This window comes from Bos indicus, chromosome 19, assembly GCF_029378745.1.
Source record: "Bos indicus isolate NIAB-ARS_2022 breed Sahiwal x Tharparkar chromosome 19, NIAB-ARS_B.indTharparkar_mat_pri_1.0, whole genome shotgun sequence".
Taxonomy (NCBI): Eukaryota; Metazoa; Chordata; class Mammalia; order Artiodactyla; family Bovidae; genus Bos; species Bos indicus.
The window spans coordinates 37,680,623-37,702,835 of NC_091778.1; the positions used below are offsets into that span (position 1 = coordinate 37,680,623).

Below are 22,213 nucleotides of genomic sequence, written 5' to 3' on the forward strand. Positions count from 1 at the left end.
GTCCCCTCCCTGAGACTGGGGGTCCAAGAAAGAAAGCCGAAGAGGCGCCCCTACCCACTATTTAGCCGACAGTATGTTGAGGACCTAGCTGCACCCCAGCGGCAGCATCTCTGGCCCAGACTAAACTGGGGGGCTGGGGAGGCAGAGTTGCGAAGGGGGGAGATGTGCGGTGGACTCCCTTTCCTTCCCTCCTCCTCCCCCTCTCGGTTCCGACTCCCAAATTGGGGGCCGGGCCAGGCAACTCTGATTGGCTGGGGGACGGGCAGCCGGCTCCCCCTCTCCCGGGGGCAGGGTTCCTCCCCGCTCTCCATCAGGATGGTATAAAAGGGGCCCGGGCCGGTGGTCGGAGCAGACGGGAGTTTCTCCTCGGGGTCGGAGCAGGAGGCACGCGGAGTGTGAGGCCACGCATGAGCGGACGCTAACCCCCACCCCAGCCGCAAAGAGTCTACATGTCTAGGGTCTAGACATGTTCAGCTTTGTGGACCTCCGGCTCCTGCTCCTCTTAGCGGCCACCGCCCTCCTGACGCACGGCCAAGAGGAGGGCCAGGAAGAAGGCCAAGAAGAAGACAGTAAGTCCCAAACTCTTGGGAGTCTAGGGCTGCTTGCTCTCCTGCCCTGCGCTCGGTCCCGGGGGTCTGCGACTTAAACTGAGACTCGGGATGCTCCGGAGGCTCAGGGATGGAAGGAAGATGGTGAGGGCTCTTCCTCGGTGCCCTCTCTGCGACGGGGTGTTGATGAAGGCCCCCCAGGAGTAAGAGGGGAGGATGCTGCACGGCACGAATTGGCGCAGGAGGAGTTCTGAGCGCGCACTGTGAAGTACAGAGGGAGAAATAGGGTCTGGGCACCGGTTTGGGGGAAAGTACGTCGAAGATGGGATGGAGGCGCTGAGTTGGGAAATTGGAGTCCAAGATGTAACAGTGATCAGGAAGGCTATGGGATGATTCATCAGGAAAGACTGTTTGCCCTCTCTGCGGGCTAGCAGTGTTCCTGGGGCCGCGGAGGTCTTGGACTGAGGGGGGAGGGGGCGCAGAGAGTGGGCGGGTTGAATGATGAGAAACTTTGGCGCGGACTTGGCCACGCAGGGTCTTTGCGCCCTCTGCTGATCTACACTGGGCAGTGCGCGTCCTTATCCAGCGCTTCCCCGCGCAGGAGTTGGAGCGGGAAGACCGGGATTGTTGCTGGGTGTGGACCCCACCTCTAGATCTGGAAAATAAAGCTGGAGATGAGATAGCCCCTGTCTCTAAAAGAAATAGCTAGTTTGGGGAAATTGCTTAGTGTTGCTCTGCCACCTAGTGGCCGTCTGGGTAGAAGATTATGCGGTGGGCGTGGTTAACTAACCACTTACTGTTGCGGACTTTCTGGTTCTTTGACTAAGAAGTGACCCGGAGCACTGGCTGGCTTTGAGAAACGGGGGTTGCCCCTGAGCGGGGCCTTTTGAGATGTCTGGGCGCCGGAGGTTAGGGCGTACCCTATTTTTACCGTACATTTCAGGTCTCTGGGCGGGATCCCACGCCAATCAGCCCCACCCCATCCTCTTAGCCCCGCCCACGCCGTCCCACCTGCCCCGGGAATGGGGCGGAATCTGGGTTGAACCTCCCATCTCTCCTCCCATTTTCCTCTGAGGTCTTCAACCAAGGTCACGCCCCACAAGCCTGCCCTCGGGATGGGGCTCCTCTCTTACCACTCCTCCATCCCCCAGCCCCACCCCCACCCAATGGCTTTTTATTTCACTTGGCTTCAGCGCCAATGGGCTGAGGTTACAGTTGGAAGCGACCCTGGCCTAAAGCTTTGTTTAAATTCCTGAGAACTGGAAAGAGTTATAGCTGTCCTGGCCAGGCGCCTCGGCCCTGTCACTGGCTCTGATGAGGAGCAGATGAGCGTTTAAGGATTTGGGGGAAGGAAAAACAAAAGGACAAAAAATGGAAAGGCGGGAAATGGAAAATCTAAATGTGCCTCTAAGACCGAAGGGAAGGGACGATGGGGTTGGTATGCCTGGAGACCCGAGGTGGGGGACTCGCGCGCCGCTGACAGCCCCCCATCTCCCCGTCTTGCCCCAGTCCCACCAGTCACCTGCGTACAGAACGGCCTCAGGTACCATGACCGAGACGTGTGGAAACCCGTGCCCTGCCAGATCTGTGTCTGCGACAACGGCAACGTGCTGTGCGATGACGTGATCTGCGACGAACTTAAGGACTGTCCTAACGCCAAAGTCCCCACGGACGAATGCTGCCCCGTCTGCCCCGAAGGCCAGGGTATAGCTCGGGGCCTGGGCCGGGGCGGGCGGGGGCTGAGGGATATAAGGGGGGACGCTCCTTAGCCCCTATCAGGGGAGGCCTCTGTCTCTGGGAGCACGTGGAGCAAACCTTGCCTCTAAGTCACGTCTCTCCCCACCCCCCCAGAATCACCCACGGACCAAGAAACCACCGGAGTCGAGGTAATCCTCTGCCCCTTTGCCGTCGACTCTCGCCACACCCCACCCCCCAGGACTCTTGACGGTTCTTCTCTAACCCCGTTGCTTTTGTTTCTTCTCCTGCAACCCCATAGGGACCGAAAGGAGACACTGGCCCCCGAGGCCCAAGGGTAAGCGGCGCCCTCTCGCGGCTGTCGGGGGAGGTAAGTGGGCGTGGCTCCCGGCCTGCGCTCACCGGGCCTGCCCTTTCCCGCCTCAGGGACCCGCCGGCCCCCCCGGCCGAGATGGCATCCCTGGACAACCTGGACTTCCCGGACCCCCTGGACCCCCCGGACCTCCCGGACCCCCTGGCCTCGGAGGAGTAAGTGGAGAGTCGAGGCTTCTGTGGAAGGCCTTAGGAGCCAGCCCTGCGCCCCCACCCCCCACTCCCGCTCCCGCCGGTGTTTTCCTTTGCTGGGTTTTATTTTGTTTTGGCAGATGGCATACTTTGTATTTTGAAATAATTTCAAACTTATAGGGGAAAACGGGGAGAAGAGTTGCAAGAATAATGCAAAGAACTTTCATATATCGTTCACAATCTGTCACATTTGCTTTATCAGTTTCTATGTATACGTAACATTATCGGGGTGGGAGGGGGAGGGTTTCTCTGAACCGTCTGAGAGTAATTTGCTGGTATTGTGTCCCTTTGCTCCTAAATACTTTAGTGTGTATTTTCTAAGAGCTAGAACATTCTTTTACATGAGCATTACATAATGAGTACATTTTAGAAATTTAACGTTGACATGATACTATTATCTAATATGCAGTCCATATTCAAACTTCATCAATGTTCTCCATAATGTTCTTTACACCATTTTTTCCTCCCTGATTCAAGATCCAATCAGGGTTATGAATTACATTTAATTATCATGTCTCTTTAGTTTCCTTTCACCTGGAACATTCCTTAGACTTCCCTTTTCTTTCATGACACTGAACTGTTTTTTTGCAAAAGCCAGTTGTTTTGTAGACTGTCTCTTAAATTGGGTTTGTTGGATGTGTCTTCCTGATTAGATTCCAATGATACGTTTTGGGCAAGACTGTTCCACGGGTCGTGTTGTTGTGGTGCACAGAGAATGTGATATCATTGTGTCCCATTACTGGTGATATCTTCTGCCTTTCAACTCCCTGCCCTGACCTGTTTTCTCATGCACTCTCTCTTCTAGAACTTTGCTCCCCAGTTGTCTTACGGCTATGATGAGAAATCAACAGGAATTTCCGTGCCTGGTCCCATGGTGAGTCATCAGCAGACAACATAGAGGACAGAAAAAGAGCAGACGGGCCAGTGAAGGCACATAGGGTGGCATAGATAACTTGGGAGGTCAAGATGACCTTTGGGACTTCAGAATCCAGACAGAACATGAGGCAGCTGGGTGGGCCGAACAGGAACCATGGGAGATAAACTTTACTACCGAGGCTTCACTATGGCCTCTTTTTCTTTTCCTTCCATAGGGTCCTTCTGGTCCTCGTGGTCTCCCTGGCCCCCCTGGCGCACCTGTGAGTATCCGGGATGTCTACACTCCTTTGGGCTTTAGAGGGAGGATTGGCATGAGGGCAAGGAAAGTACTCAGAGATCTCTTGGTGAGATGGGGACATGTTGGCAAGGACCTGCCCTTCTAACCCTACCCCTCTCTCCTTGTTCTCTAGGGTCCCCAAGGTTTCCAAGGCCCCCCTGGTGAGCCTGGCGAGCCAGGAGCCTCAGTAAGTGGCCCCTGATTTGCATTCTCTATGCAAATATACACCCTCTCTACAAATATATGGATTCTCCTATTGAAGGACCACCATCTGGAGTCTTTGTTACTTCCTTCTTCCAATCCTAGCCTTCCCCTTCTTTTCTCCTTATCCTGGTCATTCTAACATCCTCTCTTCCTGTCACCTCTAGGGTCCCATGGGTCCCCGTGGTCCCCCTGGCCCCCCTGGCAAGAACGGAGATGATGTAAGTAGCCCTGGTGAGGAGATACCCTCTGACCCCCACCGCCTCTCCATGGGTAGGCTCCTGCAATCTCTACCCTAGTGCCTCCACCACCTTTGGGAGTGACACCCAGAGAAAGAAGGACATGTTCTCCCGACGTATGGGACTGCCCTTGAATAGGGAGCTTCCTGGGATGTTTCCCCATCTTCCTAACAGACGTGGCTGTCCCTCCCCTCACCTCAGTCACCTTAAGCAGTCTCCAACTCTATCCTTGACATGAATGGCTTCCCTGGGTGTAACCTCAGGTTTTCACTCCACGTAGTGAGATTAAGATGCTGGTGACAGAAATAAATAGAAATTCTTTGGAGGGAGGCAAAATTCACCAAGCGAGTGTTTCACAGTACATTTAAACTGAGATAGGATTTGAGGTCCCGAAGCCTGACCCTCAACAATCCCAAGGAGACCCAAGCCTCCCATACGTTTCCAACTCTGGGGGCATGGGCATGATGGCCTTTTCTTTTTCTCTCAGGGCGAAGCTGGAAAGCCTGGTCGTCCTGGTGAGCGCGGGCCTCCCGGACCTCAGGTGAGCAGGATGGTGTGGCTGCCTCCAGCCTTTGCTGCACTGGGGCTTCCTTTGGGAGCTGTGTCCACAGTGGAGTCTTCTAATGGCCCTGCCTTTGTCTTTTTCTTTTCTCTCCAGGGTGCTCGGGGATTGCCTGGAACAGCTGGCCTCCCTGGAATGAAGGGACACAGAGTGAGTCTCCTTTGTATCATCTAAGTTCCCAAAGTCCCAGTGTCATATTCTAGTCCTTTCCCCAGAGGATCCTGGCATGCATCATGCTGGGTGGTAGCTACATAAGAAGTTCCAAGGGACAGAGAGTAAATTTCCAAGAGAACTTCCCTTCGTTGGGAAAGAAATCCCAATAAAGGGAGGGAGGGAGATCTTGGGTCAGTTGGGGTTTAGTCTAGCTTAAACACAGGGGGATAGATGTGATACCTCCTGAGGCTCCTTCTCTGGGCTGGGCGGGTGTCAGGGTGGTCCACAGTCTCCACAGGGTCTCATGTTGGCCCTTCCTCCTATCTTAGGGTTTCAGTGGTTTGGATGGTGCCAAGGGAGATGCTGGTCCTGCTGGCCCCAAGGTAAGATGCTGTGTGACGGTCATGGTCATTCCCCTCCTCCACAGTCCCACCTAGAACAGATTCCTCACTCCATTCTCTGCTCTGTAGGGCGAGCCTGGTAGCCCCGGTGAAAATGGAGCTCCTGGTCAGATGGTGAGTGTGTCCAGTTCTGGAAGGAAGGGAGGGAGCAGGGTGTAGGAGCAAGATGGGGGCTTGGGGAGAAGGGGGTGTTCTCCATCTCATTTGGCTCCTCTTGGTTTTGTTCTCAGGGCCCCCGTGGTCTGCCTGGTGAGAGAGGTCGCCCTGGAGCCCCTGGCCCTGCTGTAAGTACTGGCCCTTTGGGGAACCCAGAGCTCTGGAAAGCGTTCCTTAGGAGCTAAAGGGACTGACCAGCGCTCAGTGAATGTAACTGGGACTTCTGCTCTTCTGCAGGGTGCTCGAGGAAATGATGGTGCGACTGGTGCTGCTGGGCCCCCTGTGAGTACCGCCTCTAGACTCCAGTGCCTGGGACTGGGGAGGCGTCTCAGTGTCAGCTCTTGTGGCTGACATCAGGGCCAGGTCTCAACCCCAGGACCTCTTCTGTCCCAGGCTGTGACTTGCGGCTGCCATCTTCCTTCTTGCTGACATTGCCCTTTTATTCACAGGGTCCCACTGGCCCCGCTGGTCCTCCTGGTTTCCCTGGTGCTGTGGGTGCTAAGGTGAGACCCCCACCCTCCAATGAGCAGAGCTCCCATGGGCCAAGGGGTGGGCATTTCTTTGCTCCCGAAACCTGAAGGACCCAGAATCAAGAGAGAAGCTGAGTCCCCAGCATCTTTGTCTTGGGGGGTCTTTTCTCTGGTCTTAAGAGTCATGACTCTTGGTCTCCTGTCCTGGCCCTTCACCCCTTGCCATCTGGAGGTGAGGTTGGGTTCCCAGGGTGACTTCTGGCATATCCTTTCTTCCAATCCAGGGTGAAGGTGGTCCCCAAGGACCCCGAGGTTCTGAAGGTCCCCAGGGTGTACGTGGTGAGCCTGGCCCCCCTGGCCCTGCTGGTGCTGCTGGCCCTGCTGTAAGTATCACTTCCTCAGTGCTCCCATGCTCCTCCCTAACTCAGAGTCCTTGCCTTTCACTCACCCACCTCTCTCTGTGGCACAGGGCAACCCTGGTGCTGATGGACAGCCTGGTGCTAAAGGAGCCAATGTAAGTATCCTGCAGGTCTCAGAGCCGCCCCCGGTACCCGCCTTCCACCTGCCTTTGCCCTCCAGTCCTGGGCTCAATTTGTTTGGCCTCCCTCAGGGCGCTCCTGGTATTGCTGGTGCTCCTGGCTTCCCTGGTGCCCGAGGCCCCTCTGGACCCCAGGGCCCCAGCGGCCCCCCTGGCCCCAAGGGTAACAGCGTAAGTACCGCTGTCTCTCTTCTGTCCCGCCTCCTATGCTGATCTGAGGCCCTTGTCTGGGAAGCGTGATGGGCCAGGCCAACTGAGCACTGTGCCCATTCTCCACTCATCTTCTCCCCCCTACTCAGGGTGAACCTGGTGCTCCTGGCAGCAAAGGAGACACTGGCGCCAAGGGAGAACCCGTAAGTCCTTTCGCAGCTCCATCTGTCTACCCCAGAAGCCCCTGGGGGTGGTCCAGGGAGGAAAGGGAACCCCCAGTGCTGGAGACCCAGCCTCAAGACAACTCTGAAACTGGCACCAGGACAGCCCCTCACTGTAGGCTGCCCCCTCCTCTCTGCCCTCTCCAGGGTCCCACTGGTATTCAAGGCCCCCCTGGCCCCGCTGGGGAAGAAGGAAAGCGAGGAGCCCGAGGTGAACCTGGACCTGCTGGCCTGCCTGGACCCCCTGGCGAGCGTGTAAGTGCCCCCTTCTTCACCCCAGTGCCAACCTGGTGCCCACGTGTCTGAGCTCACTGACCTCCTCTCCTCCCCCAGGGTGGACCTGGAAGCCGTGGTTTCCCTGGCGCCGACGGTGTTGCTGGTCCCAAGGTAAACCTCTCATCATGACTGGGAGGCTGACCCTGCTGCTCCCTGGACATTCCCTGTCTCCCGGATGTAGTCGGCCTCCTCCCAGCCCCACCGCCCAGTCTTTTAGTGCCCACACTGGGGCTGCCGACCTCGTCACGCTCAGCTCACCTTGACCGTCCCACCACCACCAGTGCCCCTCACAGCACCCAGCCCCATGGCCCAGGAGGAGGAAGACGGCAGCCCATGATGAAGTGGCCCAGACTTGAGACCCTAATTGTTGCTGTGACTCTCCCAACCAGGGTCCTGCTGGTGAACGCGGTGCTCCTGGCCCTGCTGGCCCCAAAGGTTCTCCTGGTGAAGCTGGTCGCCCCGGTGAAGCTGGTCTGCCCGGTGCCAAGGTGAGAGTCCAGCATTCTGCCCAGCGAATTTATTGTTCTCTGTTAGTGGCCCAGGACCCTGCTCATCCTGTGTGGGCTCTGGAGCAGGATCACAGATCTGCCTTCTGGAATGTCCTCCACCCGGCCTACACCTTCCTACCGCCCCTCTCCCACCACCTGTATCCTCCACTCCACTCACACCTGTCTGCCTCCCCCTTAGGGTCTGACTGGAAGCCCTGGCAGCCCGGGTCCTGATGGCAAAACTGGCCCCCCTGTAAGTATCCCTCCTCCAGCCCCCTGTCTGCCTCCTGACCTCTCACCCTCTGTCCTCACCTCTGCTCATGTCCCTTCCATCCTCAGGGTCCCGCCGGTCAAGATGGCCGCCCTGGACCTCCAGGCCCTCCCGGTGCCCGTGGTCAGGCTGGCGTGATGGGTTTCCCTGGACCTAAAGGTGCTGCTGTAAGTATTCAGGGAGTGTGTTACAAGGACATACGCACTTGAGGTGAGGGTAAGCGTGGGGGGAAGAGTCCAGGGTCTGGGCCCAGCTCTGCCACTGACTTGCTATGTGGCCTCAGGCCACTTACTGCCCCGCTCTGGGCCTCAGTTTCCCTATTCCATAGAATGAGAGACCTCTCCTTGGCTTCACTACCATTGCTCTATCCCTGGAAATAAGTATTATTGCCCCCTCCTCACCCCACACACACTTGGGGATAGGATGGGCCTTTTACATGATAGTCATCCCCAAATCTTGGTGAGTTCTTTGAGGCTCAAAAGGAGATTTCAAAGGAATAAAAGCCCTTCAGAGCTCAGGTGTCTGAAGGCATACGATGGGGAGAAGAAAGGGAAGTGGGTGAGAGAGGAGCCTAAGGGGCAGGTCGTCTGGGAGGACAGGGCTCAGGGAGAGGCCAAAAGATGGAGCAGTCGAAGCCAACAGAGGCCTTCCTCAGGGGCCAGAGCTGATAGATGAAAAAGCTCCTTAAAAATTCCACTCAAAGTAAACAGGAGGGACCCAGGAGGCCTGGTTGCCCACTTCAACTGCCTCAACCCTACCTCTCTTTCCCCAGGGAGAGCCTGGAAAAGCTGGAGAGCGAGGTGTTCCTGGACCCCCTGGCGCTGTTGTAAGTATCTCCTTTTGTTCCCCGTCCCTTTCCCGCCCATGTCCCATCCCTATATCCTGCAGAAGGGATATGAGGCTCCAGCCCATCCCTAGGGCATCAGGACCCCCAGCTCCAGGCCCCTTACCTGTGCTGTCTTCCTCAGCTGCCCACCCACCTCACCACTCTAACCCCTTTTTTACTCTTTCCCCAGGGTCCTGCTGGCAAAGACGGAGAAGCTGGAGCTCAGGGACCCCCAGGACCTGCTGTGAGTGTCCCTGACAGGGAGGCCTAGGGAGGGGGGCGCTGTGGGCCAGCCCCCTGCCCCCTTCTCCTGGGCCTTCTCATGACCACAGTATTCCCTCCATGCAGGGCCCCGCTGGTGAGAGAGGCGAACAAGGCCCTGCTGGCTCCCCTGGATTCCAGGTGAGGTCTCACGCTGTCAGGGTATTGGGAGAAGGGTGTGAGGAACACTTCTTCCAGATTCTAAGCGCATTCTTCCCTCCCCCATTTCCCACCTACAGGGTCTCCCCGGCCCTGCTGGTCCTCCTGGTGAAGCAGGCAAACCTGGTGAACAGGTAAGGTGTACCAGCTGGCTGAAGAGATGGGGAGTGCAGGCAATACCGAGGGAGAGTCCAGCCCTCCTAGCTAAGCACATAGCCACCAGCTAAAGGGAGTAAGGTTAGACTTGAGGAAGGGCTTCCCATCGTGAAGGGCGCCACACAGAGGGGAGCACAGAGCTGCACCCCTGCATGCTAGGATCGGGAGGGAGCTGTATGGCTGTGGGTCTGGATGACTTCTTTTTAGAGCTACTGGAATACTCTGGCTTTCCCTCAACCTCAAGTTCAGGAAAGGTGATGCATCCTGAGGAAGGATAATCCCAGTTCAGTGCTCAGAAGGGATTGGTCTCTAATCACAGACTCTAAGGGCTAGCTCCCAGGCGGGCAAGAATGTTTTCTAGTGGGGAGGGCCAAGGTGGGTTTTGCTCACTGTCTCTCCCTTGCTCCCCCTCAGGGTGTTCCTGGAGATCTTGGTGCCCCCGGCCCCTCTGGAGCAAGAGTAAGTAGAGCCTCTTCCTGCATCACAGAGATGCCCTGAACCTGGGCCTGTTTCTGGAGCCACCATCACACACCCTGTCCTTCCCTTCCAGGGCGAGAGAGGTTTCCCCGGCGAGCGTGGTGTGCAAGGGCCGCCCGGTCCTGCAGGTCCCCGTGGGGCCAATGGTGCCCCTGGCAACGATGGTGCTAAGGTAAGGGCAGCACGGGGACTGGGTCTCACCCTTCAGTGGTGGGGGCTGCCTGGCTGGGACCAAAGCCAGCTAGATGTTGGGGAGGGGTGGAGGGACAAGACTAGGGTAGGGTCCGTGTGCAGCCTGAAGTTCTGGGCTGTGAGCCCTAGTGCCTGTCTTTGGCCTCAGGACCAAGCCTGGGAGGAACTAAGAGGAGGCTCAAAGTTGTGACCTAGACCTAGTTCTGAGATCCCAAGTCTCACTCCAGCCTTATTGGTTGTCACATAGGGTGATGCTGGTGCCCCTGGAGCCCCCGGTAGCCAGGGTGCCCCTGGCCTTCAAGGAATGCCTGGTGAACGAGGTGCAGCTGGTCTTCCAGGCCCTAAGGGTGACAGAGTAAGTTGAACTCCCCCTCCCTCGAGCCTTGTGTAGTTCCCATCTCTCTCTGCTTTGAATCCCTCAGCATCTTTCTTTCTGCTCCCTGGGGTGTTTTCCTCTTCTTAATCCTCCTTCTCTGGCCTCTTGGTTATCACCTACCTATAGTTCAGGCCCTTCCCTTCCCATGTGTTACCATGGCGACAAGCAGTAGTGGGTGCCTCCTAAACTAGGGATCCCTTATCTGGGAGCTTCTTAGCCTAAAGTGTTAGTCGCTCAGTCGTGTCCAACTCTGTCCAACCCCTGGACTGTAGCTCACCAGGGTCCTCTATCCATGGGATTTCCCAGGCAAGAATACTGGAGTGGGTTGCCATTTCCTTCTCCAGGGGATCTTTCTGACCCAGGGATGGAACCCAGGTCTTTCCTGGGAATCCCCACAAAGGCGTCTTTCCCCTGAAAGATCTTGTGTTCTTTGCACATGTGGGGGCAGGGCAAACATAAGCTGGGGAGGGGTCCCAGACACAAGCAGGATGCTGAAGGTCACCTCCTTGCCCCACGCCAGAAGTCTCAGGCTTTCCTGTGTCTTTAGGGGGATGCTGGTCCCAAAGGTGCTGATGGTGCTCCTGGCAAAGATGGCGTCCGTGGTCTGACTGGTCCCATCGGTCCTCCTGGCCCCGCTGGTGCCCCTGGTGACAAGGTGAGATGGCCCACTTCTCACCTTCTTCCCTAACACAGAGCTTCCCTCGTGAGCCTGGGCACGGCTCTGCTGCAGAGGCAGCTCTTGCCACTCCAACCTGGCCACCCAACGGTGGGGTGACCAGGAGAGATGAGGACTCTCCTGGGGTCATCGGGCAGGAGTATTCAGTGTGGCACCCTGATCCTGAGCCTCTTGTCCCTTCCTTTCAGGGTGAAGCTGGTCCTAGCGGCCCAGCCGGTCCCACTGGAGCTCGTGGTGCCCCCGTAAGTACAGAAGACCTGGTTAAGGGCCCGCACCTGGCCCTTCTCTCCATGCTGCCCCCAGCCCTCTTCCTGTCCCTTCTCACCTTAGCTCCCGCTTGCTCTGGTCCCTGGGCAGTGCTCCTCAGGCCCTCTTCCCCACCCTCCTGTCCATCCCCACCTGCCTTCCCCCGAATCAGGGCCTCTCTCCACTCGCCTCCTTTTTTTCTAGGGTGACCGTGGTGAGCCTGGTCCCCCCGGCCCTGCTGGCTTCGCTGGCCCCCCTGTGAGTACCAAGATCCTGTTTATCCTCCATCCCCGACTAGGACCTGGGGCCTTGGGTGATTGGATGAGGACAGAGGCGTTGGCCGGGTTTAGAGGCAGGTGGAGGGGAGATTGCCTCCCATTGAAAGCGTCTTCTTGCCTGGAGTTCCGGTGCCCTCTAGGCTGACTTCCTGGGTGAGCACAGACCTCTCCTCCACTCACCATGCTCCGTCCTCCCCCAGGGTGCTGATGGCCAACCTGGTGCTAAAGGCGAACCTGGTGATGCTGGTGCTAAAGGTGACGCTGGTCCCCCCGGCCCTGCTGGGCCCGCTGGACCCCCCGGCCCCATTGTGAGTATCTCACTGTTTAGGCCCAAGCTGCCAGCAGGCTGGACCCGGGATCGGCCCAGCCTTGATGCCTCTGTGTTCTCCTCCAGGGTAACGTTGGTGCTCCCGGACCCAAAGGTGCTCGTGGCAGCGCTGGTCCCCCTGTGAGTACCCACTCTGCCTCTCCACTGAAGCTTCCCCCAGGCAGCATTCGGAGGTGGGGCAGCTGGGCCAGGTGAGGGGCTGTTCTCCCTCTGATCGCTTCTTTGTCCTCTTCTCCAGGGTGCTACTGGTTTCCCAGGTGCTGCTGGCCGAGTTGGTCCCCCCGGCCCCTCTGTAAGTGTCCGTGTGGAGACTCCACTGGTCTGGGAAGGTGTGGGACATAGGCTGTCAAGAGTGTGGTGGGCCTGACTGAGGCCTCAGGAATGCCCCAGAATCTGCTGGACTCTGATAGTCGCAATTCTCCCCATCCAGGGAAATGCTGGACCCCCTGGCCCTCCTGGCCCTGCTGGCAAAGAAGGCAGCAAAGGCCCCCGCGGTGAGACTGGCCCCGCTGGGCGTCCCGGTGAAGTCGGTCCCCCTGGTCCCCCTGGCCCCGCTGGTGAGAAAGGAGCCCCTGGTGCTGACGGACCTGCTGTAAGTGCCCCCTCCAGAGGGGTCCAGAGTCGGGGGGCGTCGTCCCTGGCCACTGGGAGTCATCTCACCCCCGTCTGCCCCCACCACAGGGAGCTCCTGGCACTCCTGGACCTCAAGGTATTGCTGGACAGCGTGGTGTGGTCGGCCTGCCTGGTCAGAGAGGAGAAAGAGGCTTCCCTGGTCTTCCTGGCCCCTCTGTGAGTGCCCCCTCACCTTGGGGCAGGACCATTGCAGGACTTGGAGGGTGCAGGATGGGGGTGGTAGGGTCAGCAAGGACAAATGTGGGGGACCATCAGGCCCTCTCCCACCCCATCTCTGGCCTGACTCTTTCTTCTCCCTCAGGGTGAACCCGGCAAACAAGGTCCTTCTGGAGCAAGTGGTGAACGTGGCCCCCCTGGTCCCATGGGCCCCCCTGGATTGGCTGGACCCCCTGGCGAGTCTGGACGTGAGGTGCGTGGTTGCCAGCCCCACGCCAGCGCCCTCACTGTGGCCATTTGGGCCTTGGCCTGAGGCTCCCTTTCCTTGGCTGATGTTCACCTCCCCGCCCCCCACAGGGAGCTCCTGGTGCTGAAGGATCCCCTGGACGAGATGGTTCTCCTGGCGCCAAGGTGAGACGGCTGCACCCAGGACCACAGCCCCACAGCCGCTCCCACCGGGCCGCTTCAGCCGGGCCTCACCGGGTTTCCCTTTCTCCTCTCAGGGTGACCGTGGTGAGACCGGCCCTGCTGGACCTCCTGGTGCTCCTGGCGCTCCCGGTGCCCCCGGCCCTGTCGGACCTGCCGGCAAGAGCGGTGATCGTGGTGAGACCGTAAGTCGCTGGGCCTGGCTTGCTGCTTCTGCTCAGGCCAGGGACTCTCCAGACCTGCTGGGGGATCTGCAGGTGGACACTTGACTTCACCTAGGCAGGGGAAGAGAGGAGGACTTGCAAGCTGTCTGGCCCTTGGTCTCCCTGAAAAAACTGAGCCATAGGAGTTTGGATTTTTTGAACCTGAACCGCCCCCCCAACCACCATTCTCTTTGCCTGGCCCTGCTGTAAACTTTTCTCAGCTCCAAACTCAGTTTGGAATGTTTATTAGGGGAAAAAAAAAATGGAGCCACAGCACAGCCTCAAGGCCCCTCCCCAGCCAGTACCCCGTTTCCCCCAAGGAAGGGGGTTTGTTCCCAAGTGCTCGACTCAGCTTACACAAAGCCTGAGTCTGCTTGAAGATTCACCTGGAGTCAGGAGGGATGGATATGGTAGGAACAGATGTGAAGGGATTTAGCCAAGGGGAGATTTCAACTGTAGCTCAAGCTGTTCCAGCCCTGAGCCGGGCTCCTCCGACCAGGATCTAATGCTCTCTCTGCTCTCCCTAGGGTCCTGCTGGTCCTGCTGGTCCCATTGGCCCCGTTGGTGCCCGTGGCCCCGCTGTAAGTGCCCTGCTCTGGCCCTTACATCATCCTCAGAACCCTTGTCCAGGTGGGGACTGTACCCCCCTCAGTGCTAACAGAACTTTCACCTGACGGCCTGTCCTCCTCGCTCTTCTAGGGACCCCAAGGCCCCCGTGGTGACAAGGGTGAGACAGGCGAACAGGGCGACAGAGGCATTAAGGGTCACCGTGGCTTCTCTGGTCTCCAGGGTCCCCCCGGCCCTCCCGTGAGTATGCTCAGCCCCTCCCCAGCCCCTAGCTGACACTGCATCTTCTTTCGTCATCTCCCCAAGCCCTGCTGTGTGACGGGGAGGACACTTTTCCTTAGTTTCCCTTTTTGGACAGTCCTTCTCGCTAGTGGGAACTGGGGTCTGAAGACCAGTGGGCATTTCCAAGTAGTTTCCAGGAGGGTGAAGTGCACAAAGCGGGATCGTGGGAGGGGGCTCAGCCTATGGACACCCTGGGGCTAGGCTTCCAGCGTGACGCAGTTGGTGGCAGGGCGCTGTTGCTGGCCGCCTCTGACCTACGCTTGGCCTGAACTGCCTTCCCATCGCTCCTGCAGGGCTCTCCTGGTGAGCAAGGTCCTTCCGGAGCCTCTGGTCCTGCTGGTCCCCGCGTGAGTCATCTTCTGTTTGTCTGCTCTTCCTGGGCCCCTCGCTTCTCTGGAGAAGGGTCTGGAGCAGGGGAGGAAAGAAAGGAATGGGGTCTGTGGACAACCTTACGCGGCCTTTGGCCTCTCCCTCTCCACTTCCTCCCACAAAGTTTCCGTGGGAATAAGCCGTAAGAAGGCTGGGGAGTCTGAGCCAAGCAAAGTGGGAGATGGGCTTCTCTGCCAGAGCTGGGGTGGACCCCTGCTTTCCGGAAGGGTTTCTCCAACCAGCTTCCTCCCTGCAGGGTCCCCCTGGCTCTGCTGGTTCTCCCGGCAAAGATGGACTCAATGGTCTCCCAGGCCCCATCGGTCCCCCTGGGCCTCGAGGTCGCACTGGTGATGCTGGTCCTGCTGTAAGTCCCCCAGCCCTGAAAGCAGCGAGCCCCAGTAATCCCCACTCTCCTCCCTTCCTGCCCATGGCCCCCCAGCCCTGAAAGCAGCGAGCCCCAGTAATCCCCGCTCTCCTCCCTTCCTGCCCATGGCCCCCTAGCCCTGAAAGCAGCGAGCCCCAGTAATCCCCGCTCTCCTCCCTTCCTGCCCATGGCCCCCCAGCCCTGAAAGCAGCGAGCCCCAGTAATCCCCGCTCTCCTCCCTTCCTGCCCATGGCCCCCCAGCCCTGAAAGCAGCGAGCCCCAGTAATCCCCGCTCTCCTCCCTTCCTGCCCATGGCCCCCCAGCCCTGAAAGCAGCGAGCCCCAGTAATCCCCGCTCTCCTCCCTTCCTGCCCATGGCCCCCCAGCCCTGAAAGCAGCGAGCCCCAGTAATCCCCGCTCTCCTCCCTTCCTGCCCATGGCCCCCCAGCCCTGAAAGCAGCGAGCCCCAGTAATCCCCACTCTCCTCCCTTCCTGCCCATGGCCCCCCAGCCCTGAAAGCAGCGAGCCCCAGTAATCCCCGCTCTCCTCCCTTCCTGCCCATGGCCCCCCAGCCCTGAAAGCACCGAGCCCCAGTAATCCCCACTCTCCTCCCTCTCTGCACAGGGTCCTCCCGGCCCTCCTGGACCCCCTGGTCCCCCAGGTCCTCCCAGCGGCGGCTACGACTTGAGCTTCCTGCCCCAGCCACCTCAAGAGAAGGCTCACGATGGTGGCCGCTACTACCGGGCTGATGATGCCAATGTGGTCCGTGACCGTGACCTCGAGGTGGACACCACCCTCAAGAGCCTGAGCCAGCAGATCGAGAACATCCGGAGCCCTGAAGGCAGCCGCAAGAACCCCGCCCGCACCTGCCGTGACCTCAAGATGTGCCACTCTGACTGGAAGAGCGGTGAGGGCCGGCCCAGCTGTGCTTCCCCCTCCTGCCGTGATGGGGCTGAGCCCTGAGGGGCCATCATTCCATACATCCCCTGATGCCATCTTACTTTGCCCCACCCCAGGAGAATACTGGATTGACCCCAACCAAGGCTGCAACCTGGATGCCATTAAGGTCTTCTGCAACATGGAAACCGGTGAGACCTGTGTATACCCCACTCAGCCCAGCGTGGCCCAGAAGAACTGGTATATCAGCAAGAACCCCAAGGAAAAGAGGCACGTCTGGTACGGCGAGAGCATGACCGGCGGATTCCAGGTGCGTGAGCTGGACCTTGTAGCCAGTCTTAACAGACATGGGTCGGCCCAGGGCTCAGAAGAGCCTGAGGGTAGGTCCTGGGTGGACCAGACCTCTGCGAGGTGTGATGGGCTGGGAGACAGGAGACTGGGGACCTTGATACTGGCTCAGACATAGGGTGCCTGGGGGGCAGGGGTTGCCACCTCTGGAAGTGGGGTTCTCTGGGTTGCCCTCGGAGGATTCCAGAGAGGGAGGCCAGGACTGGGGGCTCAAACACAGCCATTCACTCCTGGCTCTGCCACTCCCACAGTTCGAGTATGGCGGCCAGGGGTCCGATCCTGCCGATGTGGCCATCCAGCTGACTTTCCTGCGCCTGATGTCCACCGAGGCCTCCCAGAACATCACCTACCACTGCAAGAACAGCGTGGCCTACATGGACCAGCAGACTGGCAACCTCAAGAAGGCCCTGCTCCTCCAGGGCTCCAACGAGATCGAGATCCGGGCCGAGGGCAACAGCCGCTTCACCTACAGCGTCACCTACGATGGCTGCACGGTGAGTCCAGCAGGGCCCCTGTGCTGGCCTTTGGCTCTCCCGGCAGGCCCGGTCCCCCCACCCCCTCGCTGCCACTTGGTGACGCCCCTCTCCCACTGTCTCCCCTTCACCCCAGAGTCACACCGGAGCCTGGGGCAAGACAGTGATCGAATACAAAACCACCAAGACCTCCCGCTTGCCCATCATCGATGTGGCCCCCTTGGACGTTGGCGCCCCAGACCAGGAATTCGGTTTCGACGTTGGCCCTGCCTGCTTCCTGTAAACTCCTTCCACCCCAACCTGGCTCCCTCCCACCCAACCCACTTGCCCCTGACTCTGGAAACAGACAAACAACCCAAACTGAAACCCCCGAAAAGCCAAAAAATGGGAGACAATTTCACATGGACTTTGGAAAATATTTTTTTCCTTTGCATTCATCTCTCAAACTTAGTTTTTATCTTTGACCAACTGAACATGACCAAAAACCAAAAGTGCATTCAACCTTACCAAAAAAAAAAAAAGAATAAATAAATAACTTTTTAAAAAAAGGAAGCTTGGTCCACTTGCTTGAAGACCCACGTGGGGGTAAGTCCTTTTCTGCCCATTGGGCTTATGACACCCCAGCACTGCCCTTTCTGCTCCTTTCTCCATGCCTTCTTAGGGCCTCCCCTCCACTGGTCCCCAAATCTAAGTCTCCCCAAAAGACACAGGAAACAATGCATTGTCTGCCCAGCAACCAAAGGCAATGCTGAAACACCCAAGTGGCCCCCACACTCCCAGCCCACTTCCTTCACCCAGAACCTCCAAACCCTGGGGGACCTGGAGTCCTCAGACTGCCAAAGAAGCTTTACCATCTGGCATCCCTGTGGCCCCGGCAACATTCCCTCTTTGTTTTTTGAGGGGAGCATGCCAGGGGGACCACTGGCCCTTCAACACCAGGTTTGGAGGAAAGTCAGGAGGGGCCAAGACAGAGCAGAAACATCGGATTTGGGAAACGCGACATCCCCCCTGCGCGACCTGGCTGGGTGGGAGAGACTGCTCTGCTCCTTGCGTAACTGTATTGCTGAAAGACTACCTCGTTCTTGCCTTTGTGTGTCACCGAGGCAACTGCGTGGGGGCGGGAGGGGGGCAGTGTGGAAGGGGTTCCTCGTTTTATATCAAAGGTGCTACATCTCTGTGATGGGGTGGGGTGGGGAGGGAATCTCTGGTGCTATGGAAGTGGAAACACACCCCCCCCTCAGGCCAGCAAATGTTCCTTTTTGTTCAAAGTCTTTTTTTATTCTTTGTTTTTTTTCCTTGTGGATGGGGACTCATGTGAATTTTCTAAAGGTGCTATTTAATGTGGGAGAGAGTGCCGCCTCCAGCGTCACTCACTCTCCACCCTCTCTTCATGCCCCTGGGCGCCTCTCGCCTCCTCAGGCCTCTTGCCTCTGTCTCCCCACCTCTCTCTCCCTCCTCTGAAACCCTCTCCCCTTCTGGAGCTGCATCCCATTTTCACGGCCTTTCTCTCAATCTGTCCTGCATCCTCTCTCACTGGGTTTCAGAGCACAATTTCCCAAAGCACAAAGCAGTTTTTCCCCCTAAGGGTGGGAGGAAGCGAGAGACTCTGTACCTATTTTGTATGTGTATAATAATTTGAGATGTTTTTAATTATTTTGATTGCTGGAATAAAGCATGTGGAAATGACCCAAATCTATCTGCAGTGGCCTCCTAATTTCCTTCCTAGGAGCTGGGGGAGGGGAGACCTGGGGAGGGAGGTGGGTGGGCTCTTCTCCTTCCGTGTCTGCCCCTTCCCTGCCCCTCCTCCTCTAGCACCCTAGACGGCCCCTCTCCCTCCCTCTTGCCTTTCCTAGGCCTGTACCCTTTCTGTTTTCTCCTGCCATCTTCCTTGTGTGTCTCCCATACCCGCTTGTCCCTTTCAGTGCCAGACAGGCAACTCTTTTGTGCAGCCACACGCAAACACCTCCGTGCAGCCCTGCTCTGACCAAACCTCAGGCCCATGCCCATGCTCATCAGTGTCATTAACTCTTTCTGCCCCCTTCCATTGCTGGGGGCATCCTGCAGGGTTGGGGGCTTTGGTAGCACTTCCTCAGCAGGGAGGTGGCCACTGGGAGGTCCATGGTCGTGGGAGGGAGGTGGGGCAGGGAGGAGAAACTGGGAGTCTTTCTGGACAAATGCAGAGAGTCACCTGGCCTCTTCTCCCTCCTTGCTCGCTCTGAGCTCCTCCAAGGGGACATCCAGCAGTACTGAATGAGAAGGGGTTGCTGAGGCTGCCCTCAGGGCCAGAGGAGACCTAAAGGAAGGAGTGCCTCCCGCTCCTTCTTCTGGGCTCCCCAGGAGGAAAAGGGAGAACCCTGGGCCTTGGAGAGCTGCAGTCCAGGTCCTTTCCCGGTGCTACCAGAAGGCAATAGGCCTTCCTGACCAGTGGGCATGTCCTAGATCTCCCTTAGCCTTCTAAGTCCCTAGAACTTGGCCCCTGGCCTGGGGAGTTCATTTTGACCAGCCCCTGCCTCCTGCCCGTTCTTCTCATTTTTAAAAATTCTTGCTTCCTCTTCCTCCTTCTTTTCCCCTCCTTCCCCTTTCCCTCACCCTCCGCCTGCCCCTCCTGCTGGCCTGAGAGCCTGAGGCCCCCACAGGGAAGGTATCTGGCCAGATCCCCAATCTCAGGGAAGAGGGACAGCAGTGTGCAGTTTGTGGGGACATAGCAGATCCAGGGAGTTAGAACTCTGAAGCAGACCGGGCGCCCAGAGACCTAGAGATGGGGAGAAGTTTAAAGCTACCCTATCCCACAAACCCCCCTACCCTGCCCCCTGCAAGGTCTTAGGGCATAAACCTTTGGGCAGGAAAGGCCCACATCCCTCCTTCAGGTCCACAGAGACGTGGACAAGTCCTCAGAGTCCATTGTCCGCCTTGGCTGTCATTAATAGTCATGGTGGTTAACTATGGCCTTTAATAATTCATCATTAGCACTTCTCTCACCTTCAGGATAGTGGAGTACTAGAATTAGCCTCAAGAGGACAAAAGATTGCGGCTTTGAACAAAAGTTTATTCAATATGCAAATTATCTCAAGTTACCAGATGATCCTCTGATCAATCCAGTGCATAACTGGTGATGCAGGCCTGACACCAGCCTCAGCAGCCCATCCACCTGGACCTCCTGCTCCTTGGCGCCCTTGGCCATCTTGGTCCCATCTCCATCTGCCCCCACAGGGGATCCAGAATCAACCCAAACCTGGCATCCAAGGCTTTACCTGATCACTACCCACCTGTTCATTCTCACTGTCTCCTCCCCTGCTCACACTTGTCACACCAGCAGTTGCACCACACTTCTTAACTTCCAAATCTTTCTTATATTTCAAATGTCTTGTTGTCCCCTCATTCTCCTGCCCAACTCAAGCAGAGTTTGACTTGAGTTTCCAAAGCCCTCCACGTCTGCAGAATTCAGCTCAGCCTTAGAGCAGACGTTTTGGCCACCGTTGTACGGTGCTGTTCTCACCCTGTTATTCTCTCCAGGTCAAGTGGAGCTGGCCGAGGCAGGCTGGAGGCCAGGTACTGCAATGCTGGGCACAGGTCTGGGCATAGATGCCAGGGAGGCTAAAGAAAGAGAAGGTGAGGTCAAGAGGTGGCCCTTTTAGGAGCGCGGGTGGCGTGTGGGCATCACTGCCAATAAGAGTGAGCAAGTGTGAGAGGAAGACCACATGCAGATCCACGTGCGATCAACTAGCAGTGAGAGGTTCTAGGCCTGGGCTTGCTGCCGTGAGAAACACGTTCTCTGTCTACCAATATGGTAGCCGCTAGCCACTGTGTGGAGCACTTCACAAGAGGACGTGTGCCGAAGGACTCCACTTCTCATTTTACTGTATTTAACTTTAATAGCTACCTATGGCTTGCGGCTACTGAGCTGAGCAACACAGTTCTACGGAAGCAGGGGGACTATGCCTCTCACTACATGTGCGCAGATCTACACGTGGGTACGTGTGTGTGCTTGCAGTCTGCATATGCATGCATGAGGGCATGCGAGGTGACACCCGCCGCTGGTCAGGGCTGTGGTGGTGACAGAGCCCCTCTGTGAAGTCCTGCCTGTGTCACGTGCGTTACAGCCAGACTGTGGTTCCAGTGTGTATGCCGGGCAGGAGGGGAGGGGGATAAAGGGGCCATTGTATTACATTCCAAATTCAAGCCCTCCTCTCTGCTGACATCACAGCTGCCTAAATACAGCTGTTCAGAGCCGCTCCCCGAGACCCACTGCCCGCACACGTGGAGGCACCTCGGCCCTTTCTGCCTGCTGCTCCATGGACTCACTTTTGCTTTTCGGTAAGGGAATGGGTCATGTTCCTGCAACTGATTTTTCAATCAAGTCTAGACCAAAGATTCTAGAAAGAGGAGGCTACCTTTGGATTTTTCACTTTTTGCTTTCTCTCAGAATCCTGGGGCCTTTTTGTGGCTTGAACCCATCTCCTGGCAGGACTTTCTATAACTAAAATGTGGCAGATTTTCCCTCTTTTTCTTTCCGGCTTTTTAACACTGAGTTCCCCAGGTGCCTCTAAGACAGAGCTGGGTGATGTTGAGAGGGGCTTCCCGGCTGAGCATGGGACCCTCAGGCCAGGCACCCACAGGGCCACGTGGAGCTGATTGCGGGGCTTCTGGAGCAAGTATGGGGCTCTGAAAGCAAGACCCACAGGAGGAGAGGGAGTGAGGTGGGCTCCCGCAGTCATCCCTGGGTGAATGAGAAAGTACGCACTCAGCTAGAACCAAATGCTTCGATGTTCAAAGGGATCCTGCACCAGTGTGGGTGTGTGAGGGACAGCGGGGGTGGGGGGGTTCTGCATACATGGGGCACGTGTGCATGGACATGATTGAGGCATAGGAGAGTTTGTCTGTGTAATGAGGATGACAGGGAGATGATAGAGCAGGGAGAAGTATGGGGGGAATGAGAAGAAGCTGGGGGCAGGGAGGCCACCATCCTGAAGTCCAGGGCTGCTGAGGATCAGCAGCTGTGTCTCTGCATCCCCTTCCAGGTGTGAGAGCTGAGAGATGTCTGTGGACCAGAAGGCAAAACCCTGGAAGAAGGAAGGCTTTTGTCTTGGAGGATGATCTGGCCCTTACACTCACGGAGAATCCAGTGCTTTGCAGGGGATGTGCATGGCAAGGCCTGGAGGGAGGTGAGTCCGGGCCACGAGGGTGATGGAGAGACTGGGATTTTCTCTGCATAAGACAGCAGTGGAGGAAAGTAAGATAGGGTAGGGTGGAGACCAGAGCACATTTTAGAACAAGAACGCCACCACATATTCAATGCTAGGTGACTTCACTGCTGTGAGGCAAACCGCTCCCTCTCCTCAAGGCTTCCGAAAACTGATGCACACAGAGGCCTGGAGGGAGCAGGTGTTCTGGAAAGTGGCTGAGTTCTGGTTTGGGTTTGGGTCAATCTGGACTTG

General features: G+C 57.5%; 1 protein-coding gene across 1 annotated transcript; it reads left to right on the forward strand.

Moving 5' to 3' along the window:
- Positions 1 to 337: 337 nt before the first annotated feature.
- COL1A1 (collagen type I alpha 1 chain) lies at positions 338 to 18,470 on the forward strand. Its single transcript, XM_019981159.2, has 51 exons — positions 338 to 569; positions 2,058 to 2,252; positions 2,400 to 2,434; positions 2,545 to 2,580; positions 2,670 to 2,771; positions 3,613 to 3,681; positions 3,899 to 3,943; positions 4,094 to 4,147; positions 4,329 to 4,382; positions 4,888 to 4,941; positions 5,059 to 5,112; positions 5,445 to 5,498; positions 5,586 to 5,630; positions 5,747 to 5,800; positions 5,910 to 5,954; positions 6,122 to 6,175; positions 6,427 to 6,525; positions 6,612 to 6,656; positions 6,753 to 6,851; positions 6,980 to 7,033; positions 7,199 to 7,306; positions 7,385 to 7,438; positions 7,717 to 7,815; positions 8,015 to 8,068; positions 8,155 to 8,253; positions 8,859 to 8,912; positions 9,103 to 9,156; positions 9,261 to 9,314; positions 9,413 to 9,466; positions 9,903 to 9,947; positions 10,039 to 10,137; positions 10,405 to 10,512; positions 11,081 to 11,188; positions 11,398 to 11,451; positions 11,660 to 11,713; positions 11,934 to 12,041; positions 12,128 to 12,181; positions 12,300 to 12,353; positions 12,492 to 12,653; positions 12,743 to 12,850; positions 12,996 to 13,103; positions 13,208 to 13,261; positions 13,354 to 13,461; positions 14,007 to 14,060; positions 14,179 to 14,286; positions 14,622 to 14,675; positions 14,954 to 15,061; positions 15,685 to 15,967; positions 16,077 to 16,267; positions 16,557 to 16,799; positions 16,915 to 18,470. The coding sequence occupies exons 1-51, from the start codon at positions 467 to 469 to the stop codon at positions 17,059 to 17,061; spliced, it is 4,392 nt and encodes a 1,463-aa protein (XP_019836718.1). The 5' UTR covers positions 338 to 466; the 3' UTR covers positions 17,062 to 18,470.
- The last annotated feature ends 3,743 nt before the right edge of the window (positions 18,471 to 22,213 follow it).

Coding starts and splice junctions, on each gene's coding strand:
- COL1A1 (XM_019981159.2), top strand. CDS start 467: ATGTTCAGCTTTGTGGACCTCCGGCTCCTGCTCCTCTTAGCGGCCACC. Junction 5,499..5,585: donor CTGGTCCTGCTGGCCCCAAG/GTAAGATGCTGT, acceptor TCTGCTCTGTAG/GGCGAGCCTGGTAGCCCCGG. Junction 5,955..6,121: donor CTGGTGCTGCTGGGCCCCCT/GTGAGTACCGCC, acceptor TTTTATTCACAG/GGTCCCACTGGCCCCGCTGG.